General features: G+C 40.0%; 1 protein-coding gene across 1 annotated transcript in view; it reads right to left on the reverse strand.

Annotated features, from left to right (window-relative positions):
- glcci1a (glucocorticoid induced 1a) overlaps positions 1-9,917 on the reverse strand; it is a 37,170-nt gene extending 27,253 nt beyond the window's left edge. The window contains exon 1 of the mRNA XM_076754229.1: positions 9,165-9,917. Within this exon, the coding sequence (XP_076610344.1) occupies positions 9,165-9,519 (355 nt within the window). The 5' untranslated portion in view covers positions 9,520-9,917. The remainder of the gene's footprint in view (positions 1-9,164) is intronic.
- Between the last annotated feature and the right edge of the window lie 282 nt (positions 9,918-10,199).

Below are 10,199 nucleotides of genomic sequence, written 5' to 3' on the forward strand. Positions count from 1 at the left end.
AGGTGAGTGTTCAGTTACGTGAGGCAGCTTTGAGTATGTGTATTTATGTGTGTATGTGTATATGTCCATGCCGTGACGGGGGGTGGGGGGGTGGGGGGGGGGGATTTGTTTGTTAGAAGAGGGCAGAATCTTTAAGTGGCCAAAATGATGTGATGAAGTCAATTGTATACGTGGTATAGCTGTACAACAATGTCACACTACATGTATCTAGTGAAATTTCTTGCAATTTCTCATATTGCAAAATCTGTTCATCTTAGAATGTTATTGTTCCACTCATCTCCAGCTTTATAGAAACTTGTCACATTTATCAAAATACTGTAGTCTCGGGGCAATATGCCACATACTGAAGCAGCAAATATTTTGCTAAGATGATGGACAAGAACATAATTTGGAACGCACGGCCATCTGCTGCTTTGCTGACATCTATCATTGTGACGTGTGGTCATTGTTATAACCTTGTGTTAACATCTGTGGTTACAAGTCATAATGATGTAAGAACTAAACAAGCACAAGGACAAACTGTTGACCTCTGACAATGGTCAAAATAGCAATCCACAGATATCCCTGCCCTTACAAAACCAATGTTTTGTACACTTCAAACAGAAAGCCAAAGAAAAACTTAGTTGGACAATAACAAGGGTTACAGTGGGTTTAGCTGTCATATGAAACGCTTATTCATCAAAACCATAGCCTCTGTTTCACATCTTGTAATCAGTGGTCAAGCATCATAATAAAACACTGTTTAAAGTGAATATACTATGAGTCCAGATGTGACACTCAGCTCTGCTAAGTTGTGCAAGCAAAAAGCAAAGCAAAAAAAGAGCAACACCCTCCACCCATAGAACAGAACCACATAGACCTGGAAACAGCAAAGTTCCAAAACTTAGAGTATTAAACTGGACTCTCTTTCAAATAATGCCAAAATATATAGTGTTTGTGTGGTATAGCCTACTAATGCCATGTAGATGACTATTTCACTGAATGCAATGACAAGTTCCCTGATCAGTCTGCACCTGTGGAGGACCACCACAGTTTCAACTGAGCAGTTTTGACAAAAAGGTTCAGACCTCACGTTCAGACAGAAAACAGGAAACTATGATACAGAAAGTATGCTACTGTAAGTCGACAGCGGAAACCCCGGTGTTCATCTACAATGTGCACAACAGATGATGTAAATGGTACATGAGCTGCATTTATATAGTGCTTTTGTACCTTAACAGACAAAGCTCTTTAAAAAATATCGCCTCTCATTCACTCCTCCACACTCATATTCACACACAGAGGGAGAAAAGAATATTTTGAAGGATACTGATTTACTTTTTATCAAATACAAAACTCTGTGTTTCTTTCATACAGACTTTACTTGGGCGGCCGCTCAGGAAAATAATTTTTTATTTTTATATCCAATAACGGCTGTTACCTCAGTAACTAGTAACTGTAACTAATTACATTTTTCAGTGACTAGCAGTGATAACACTGGCTGTCAGATACTTAGAATATAATCCAAGCTGGGGGTGTGCCACATCGTACCGTTCATGATAATATCGGTATAATCTGATATATTCCGACTTGTTGACGTAATGATGTTATATTGCACACTTTTCATTTTCAAATATTTTACTGTGTTCATGCGAATAATACAGTAGAGTTGAATAAATGTTTATTGGGACCAAAAACAAAGAGATGCTACTGGGTACTACTGTGTGTAGTATTGTTTATTCATTTTTTTATTTATCTATGTAAGTTCACAAATTTGCATTCTTTCTCAAACACAGGGGTGGCTGTGGCTCAGAAAGCAGACCACCCATCCACTAATCAGGTTGGTCGGTCGATCCCTGGCCCTGCGGTCTCTATGTCAAAGGATCCCTGATACTGCACCCTGATGCCAACTAAAGAAGCCAAAGAATTAGAGTGCGTTTGTAATATAAGGCTAATTCTACGTCAAAATGAGCAGCAAAACTGCGTTGCGCTGTCTGATCACAGCCTCAGCTGCAGCACTCCTCCAAGCCCAGCACAAACAGGTTCATTTGGAGCCAAGAAATAACCAAATAGTTGCAAAAGCAAACTACTAGCAACGTATCTGGGGAAAACTGGATGACTGCAACTGCTACTTGGTTGTTAAAGCAACAGAACGAATGGCAGCTTCAGCTTGGAATTTATACCTAAAATATCAACAATTTCCCACAGTGCCACTATGTGTTACTAACGAGTGCTCTCTCGCCGTGTTTCCACGGAGTAATAATGCTCACTTTGGTACCAGGTTCTTCCCTTTACTTGGTTTTCCAATGCAGAAAGTGCCCCCTCAACATAGGCAGGATATTTATCGGATCCACATTGTGAAACTGCCAGACATAATCTTCAATGTGATATTTAAAAATGCCTGCTTTGGACCGGACATACCATGCTGAACAGCTCAGCTTGTTTGGAAACTCAACTGAGGTGATATGAAAAACAGTACCAGGTACCAGATACTATCCACAATGAAAAACCAAAAAAGAGTGAGTCGAGCTGAGTTGAGCCGTTCTGCATCATGCATTGGGGATGCAGCTTTACTGAACTTTCAATAAAATAGGCCTTGGGGATTCTGCTAATGATAGATTTGTATTTCCTGTGTAATACTTATTTTCAGAGATACAGGCACATTACAAACATCAGAACAGAATGTATTATTCTATGCAGATACAGTCTGTGCTGACTGCTTTTTCTGAACAACTCTAAAGGATTTCCAGTGAATCAGTGGAGCCACGGGCTTCGTGTGACTTATGCAGCCACAGTGTATCAGTGTTGCTATGTTACACAGTTGCTCAGAGGCTGTCCGGACTCTAAGCTAATTCTTACGTTTGGTTGATGCTGAAAATCTTTGTAGGATAACAAGGTCATCCAGCATGACTTTGAGTCATATGACCACCTCAAACCACAGAGAAACACCAGGGGCTCATACATTATTCACAAGGCTCTACTTAAAGGACCATTTTACAGGTTTTGCATCTCAATTCTGTCACTGTGTGTCATAAAATATGACATAGTCTTTCTCTTGTTTTCTAACCCCTACCAATGTTTCCAATGGTTTATAGTAAGGTGGGCTGACATAAAACCCATCTGCACGCAAATAATTCCCCTACTTTTTTACGCACCTCCTAACAGGTAATGTTGCTGTGGATATTATCAGGTGTGTATCAAAGTTACATGATGTGGAACACATGACCATTAGCCAAGAAACAATCCAGTCATACCAGCATTTAAAACTAAAACCACAATTAAATCAATTTCTGTAGAAGGAATCAGAGACTGACTTGCAGAGGCAAATTAAACCGGCATGGCTGTTTCATCTCCAGTTTAACTTGAATAAACTATGGCAACAGAATCCACACTGTTGACCAAGAACAAACAGTAACCAACAGTTAGCAAGCTTACTAGACAGCAGAGCTGTGGTGATTGACTAGTACTAACCTCTTCCAAACTGGCTAACGTATTAGTCGTTAGCTTGCCAGCTGCAGTTTACCAACTAGCGTGTAGGTCACCAAGCGTCTAGCACAGCTTATTTTGTGAGGAGGTGCAGCTTACTCTTTCTTCCACTTTCTGCTGTGAACAGGACTTTACAAGTTACAAATTGGGTGACATTTAATAGCTGCAGCTTTACAGTGTGCTTGGTAGTTGCATTAGTTTAATTTGAAGCAAATACTACAACACAGTGTGTCTATTTCTGGTATGTTGCACAAAGCGTTGCATCTGTTGATTTATGTAACAAACATATCAGTGTTCAGATTTACATTGAGAGTGGGCAGGGGCCTACACCAGATGGAATCATTAAGACTATTTTTGGGAATTTTTTGCATAAAAGTAAAATAAGATATGGCCACATGCTGAGGGTCACTCCAAACAAATGGGGTCAGCATATCAGCAGAGTAACCACTATCTGATGCTCAATATACTCTTTGCTGTAGCTGTCTACCAGCTGTCAGCTCAGTTAGCCATGCAGCTAGTGACCCTTTTATAGCTGACTGAAGTATACCACAACCTAGAGCTCAGAGCTCCAGGGGATTGTTGAGGTTACACCAGGAGCAAAGGAACTAGGCTTAGCAGTCTCCCAGTGAACACGGCAGGATCAGGATCGAACACAGCCTTCGGGACCCATGGAGGCCAGTTTGATGACTGTGAAAACAGTGCCAAGGTGATTTACAGTGGCTCACACCAGGTGAGCCGTGTACTGGGAAAGCAGTGAGTGAAAAGTTAGTCGTCAACATCAGTGTGGAAAAGCAGCTTCTAGCGGTAGAACATTTTGACATTTTTAACCCGCAGAACCAAACCACAAGTGGTGATTGTTGTAACAGTGCCAACACGAGACAGTTTTGGTGAGTTTTAGTTTGTTTCTGTCAAGTTTGAATTAAGTGTCTTTTACGATATGTTAACCTCGCAAATAAACTTGTCTTAGTTTGGTAAAAGAGACAAACTGGAATTCAGAAGGTGTATTTTGTAAGGAAAATAGGTATAAGAATATTTTTGTGCTGGCAATTTGTGAGTTTAGTTTGTTAATCTACTTCACTAAAAAAGCTGAGGGAACTTGTGAAAAGCAGTTAACTCGCATACATCACCCAGCTGAGACTACAGGGGGCTATCGCCTCTTTAAGCACAAAGTGGTATTGTGAGACCGTACGGGCCAGGGTTAGCTGGTTAGCATGCTAACTTCAGTAGATATCTCTGTAATACAATACATAGACATCTTTGTCCTACTGTAATAACTGTTACTTCACATTCTTCTGATGTTAGTTCGTTTTTTTGAATCATTTAAACTAAAATTCTGACCTTTTCTTACACATTGTACTTTTAAAAAGTACTTTCACCCCGGAACACTCTGCCAGAGTGTTAATTACTCCACCCATCCATGTACATAACTGCTATGTTGATGTTCATGTGATGCAAACCATTTCAATATACAATCACAACATTAGGTACAGTCAACAACAAAAAACAGTAATAATCCAATAATCCATTGTGATCCACCATTCGATAACACTGACAAAACTGGTCTTGTTACATTGGCAAAGATCCAGACAAACCAATCCACTAAAATATTTAGTCAAAGGGCGATAACAATGCACAGGAAGCTGTTTTAATGTTTGAAATTAGCTGGCCGGCATGCTAATTTTCCACCTTTTCTCCGTTATAACTCCAGTAAGCATGTGCTTTTCTTCCATTTCATCTTTACAGCCAACAATAGCCAACAAGAATCAACGTTAAAAGGGAAGGCCTCGTTCTCTTCTTCTGTGTAAAGACTGAGTCAATTGCAAATCTGCACTGTGAAAAGTCATGCTGACGTAGCTGCTAGTTCCTGTTTGCACTTTAACCATGAACATACAGAAAACATCCACTGGATTACTTCTGATATTGGAGAAAGCATCTAAAAATTATGATTATGGGGCTGGATCTGTTCATTAGAATTCTGCTATTAGGACTGTTATTTTCAATGTCATCCTCAAGGAACATTGAAGATACTGAGATGACGGGGTGAGGGAGTGGTCCTTGCATTGTGTGTATGATGCATATTTCAGAATCAGGGTGACAGGTCAACTTAGGTAACAATACAAATATTACTGTGTAAACATAGATGCTACAGTATCTGCTCATACCCAAATAACGGATTTGTATCTGGTTTTGTCCTAACCCATGTACCAAGACAGCCAAGAGAATCCAAGTCATTATTCCAACCAAGACCACAGAATGTACTTTCACTGATTAGTTGATCTCTAACTGAGGGAGTGCTAATTAGTGAACGGAGCCATAAAACCAGTGTTTGTGTTGTCCTGTGGTCCAAGCTATTGAAATCTCTCTGGTCATAATATCCAGTGAAAATAAATCGTGAGTTAGATGTGAAAATATTCTGGCTCTACATGCTTCTTCTCTGATGTCCGCCCTCTGTATTGCACCTCTCCCAATTTTGTGAATTCTCTGAGTTTTTTTCAAGGAAGCCAGAGTTAGAGGTGATTGTTAGAAGAGTGGAAAGACAAACCAAGATGGTTCTGGTGAGTTTTATTTTGTTTCTGTCACGTTACAAGTGTGTTTTATGATGATACAAGGACTGTTTCTGTGAATGGAGTCTGGTGCCTTTGATGACAGCAACAGTGGTTGTTTCTGGTAAAACGAAATGAATCTTACTCTTTAACAAAAAGGTCTATCTCTGTAGGGACCCTGTCCATAATGCGTGTCAGTGGTAACAACAAGCACTTCAAATACAATGATGATTGTGGTAGGGGATTACATTGCAGCCCATTTTGTGGCTGCCACCTGCAGCGCTCTTGTTCAATACTGGAAAAATTCAAAAAATTATTGACTCTGTTAGTCACCTGGACACAAAAACATGGGAAACCTATTGGAAACTCTGTTCACACAATGTCACTTGCATTAACTGACAATGTAATGCAGGTCAAGCTAAAAAGAGCAAATAATTCAACAACACACTGGAGCACATGATTATTCAGTTTATTTTGTAATGTGTAGGTAAGCAGATCTTTTAAAAGACATGCTTATGTTGAAATAGTATGCAAGTAGTATGTCTCTCGTATTGGTTTGCCCTCTTGTGGACATAATGTGCAAAAATATATATTCCAATCGTTCGATTGTGATTTTTTAGAAGGAATAATCAAACCTATGTATTTTTTTTGGAAGGAAATATTTTTGGCCCATCTTTACAGCCCTACTTGCATCCCATTTTTAATCTATATATTAATTGTTAGTGATATTGCTTTATATGACGCATACATTTTGTGACCTATTTTCAATTCTTGTGTTAGTCTAAAAACAATGTTGTCTATTGGTGGGTTTTAACTTGGTAGAGATGGTTTTTGATCTACAACAAATGTAGCTGACATTATCAACTCATAAAGTTGTTATGGTTGACATTACGCACGCAGTATACACAGAGCTACATTGATATTTATTTGGAGCTTTGTTTGTGTACAACTTATGAAAGTAAGTCCAATATTCACTCTGCTCCTAGCACTATTTTGGTCTCAAACAACTCCTGAGAAAGATATCTGGCCTTTTAGCAGCTAAATGTTGCAATATGTTCACCAGCTAGTCACTAACTTTGTCTGTTGGTTAATGCTGTGCTGGTAGTGTATAGCGGGTTTTTCCAGTTGCTGCTGGAAACAAGGTTGATGAGAGCATAGTTTGTGGGCCACAAACCAAAACAATGAGCAAAAAGATGTCAAAATGATCCATAAAGGTAAGAGCAACTGCAGCATTGGTGATAACTCTCTGTGGGTTAATCACTACAAGGAACATGTTTCAGATTACACGAAGTCATTTTATCCATTGTAAATATATTAAAAATGTATCATTGTAACTTTAAATTTTGTGGTGACTAAACAATATTTAATATAACTGAAGATACTAATGACCACAACAACATCTAAATAGATTAAAATGTACATAGCAGCATGACCATGATGATAAAATGAAGCAAGTTAAAAGTAAGTTAGTTCACCTATCTATCTGTTTATGTCAGTGACATAGCCTTCCATCTGCTTCACACAGCCAAACAATGACAGTCATTGTTTAGCAAAGGTCATCAAAATGAAAGTTGGCTAACTCTGTGTGTGTTTATTGGTTGTTGGCAAGGGTCCAAAACACCATGCTCAGTGCCACCCTGGCTTGATGCATGCCACCCCGATCAAAATGCCCCAGACACGCCACTGCTACCAGCAATGACATCGAAGAGTGGAAAGATGCAAAGCCAAGTGCATAGAGTAGCCTGTGATATCTTAATCCAAAACAGATCTAAAACATTAGAGCCAACAGCACAACATGATATGTAGTAACCATGTAGTAGCCATGACACATGCTGGATGTTAGCTGGATTGCACAAACACCACAGATAATTTAGTGTATTTGCAAAGAAATTCTAGTCATTTTGGTAGATATATACCATATTCTCATTTGTTAAAATTTGCAAAATAGTATTTTTATATGTATGCATGCAGTTGCAGAGGCTGGCCTGCTTGTCAAGAGGGCTCTGTTTATGTCTCACAGACTGCTAGGCCCCAATGTTGCCATAGGAGCCATAGACCTACCAGCTGACGACATTATTTTTTCCGTTTCATGATGATGGTAAACAACCTCAATGTAACGAATGCATAATAAGCTTTCAGTGTTCACAGCACATTCTGTAAATCTGGCTAATCATCCGTATCAGGTAGATCAGTGAGCCCTGTTTATCTTCGACAGAGTAGCTGCATCATCACTACACAGGCATCCATATCCTGACATATTTCCCTCATCATAGCAATGACAACGTCACTGTAATGTAATAACAACTGCATTAGCTAACATCGAATTATTCCGTTTTAAATCGCCAGAGTAACAAACTGGAATAATACACCGAATCAGCCAAAGCTGTGGTGTGCTAAAAATATTGCTGATATTATGATAGACATTAGAACATGGTTGCGGGACCTATTGTGAAATTGCAGCAATTATTACTTATGTATCTTCTCGATGTTTATATCGCCTAGCATCAGATCCATGATGCATTCTGACCCAATTAGAAAGCTAGCCCACTAGCCTAGCATCTCTCCCGAAATGGGCAGGACAAGCCTAGTTAGAGAGAAACGGCTCACTACATTGAATCTTGCTATGGAAAAGCTGACAATTTTAGGTGGCCTACCTTATTCGTAAATGTATATATACTTTAAAAAATAAATCGGCATTTGTCTGAATAATGGCAGCCCGCTTTACAATTCGGTGTACCATTTATGTACAAAACTATTCTCATTTGAATTAAAAATGTAATATTTTGAGATACTTCGCCCTTCACTTCTACTAGCTTCTCTCACCAAAACAGCGTGGCGCCGCATGGCGAATGGTGGTGAAAATTATTACATTTGCGATTTTATTGAAGTTTAATGATTGATAGTTGACTAAACGTACGCCGGACAGAAGAGTAGCACCTAGTTGTTCAGACAATTTCTGGGTTCTCATTTTTAAATACACTTATCATGTTCATTCATTGCCGAAACCATTCAATTGTCGGCTCGTTTAAGCTAGTTTGGCGTGACGGTCGCTCCACAAGAGACAGAACGGCACTTAGCATAAGTTAGCACCAAGCTATCTGAACGATGATGGATGCATTAAAGACAAACTTCATTTACCTTAAAGGGCAAAATTACCTTTGGAAAGAGGCGAGAAAGGAGAGCGTTCTGGTGAGCTCTTGCTGTCCGTGGGTGAAAGTCTCTGCCTGGGAACCAGCCTACCGTCCGAGCCGCTTCCACCCGGGTTGGCGGGACTGGAGCAACGGGACGTCGTCGGTCCTGAGTTGCTCCCGGCTACTGAGAAGGAGGAGGAAACGGAGCGGGTTGGGCTGTGCTGATTTCCACGCAAAAGCTGGTACGGCACCGTAGCGCGGATAGGCTGCAACCGAACCGTGGTGGTGTTGTTGCTGCAAGACGAACAGGAAGCTGTTGGGGAGCCGCTGTGTTTAACCCGCTGCTGGGATGAGCTGGCCTCTGCTGTTGATGCTGACATAATCAGCCACGTTCAGTTGATAAAGCTGTTTATGTAACAATATGACTGGTAAAAGTACAGTATCCAGTCAAATAGCTCAATGCCTAACTTTACGGATTAGTTTTTCAGCACACGATACACACGCTATCCAAATTAACACACTTTAACAGCAACCCAAGTTTCTGAAGTTAACGTTAATTCACGAAGTCTAATCCCAAGCAGTCTTAACTTTACATATTTGCGGTGCTCGCGAGGAAAACTACAAAGTTAACACGTTATTTTTCTGTGTCTGAGTACAAACACGAACAACACACTGTACTGTTCATTTCCTGCCGAGATATTATCGCGTTACTTTGTAAAATTGGTCATTGCTGACTTTCTCGCAACTCCTCTCATTTCCCTGCCGCAACTTCCAAGACAGCAGTTGTCAGTTGAAACAAGCACTGACAGAAGAGGTTGGGCCATGGGTGGGAACAAATCATTACGACTACTTTCTGATTGGTGCTGGTTTACTTCCTGGCTGTGTCAATGGGTTGTTCATTGGATGTATGGGAGCTAAGGAGGGTTAAGTAATCCAGAAGTTATCAAAGGGTCTGCAATTGATTGGTGACCACTGCGTGGAGGCCATCAGGTGGATTTGTATCGTCTGCATACTCTTGATAAGCATTTAACTAGAATATGGCACAACAATTTATATTAAA

The sequence above is a fragment of the Chaetodon auriga genome, chromosome 17 (genome assembly GCF_051107435.1).
Source record: "Chaetodon auriga isolate fChaAug3 chromosome 17, fChaAug3.hap1, whole genome shotgun sequence".
NCBI classification, from domain to species: Eukaryota; Metazoa; Chordata; class Actinopteri; order Chaetodontiformes; family Chaetodontidae; genus Chaetodon; species Chaetodon auriga.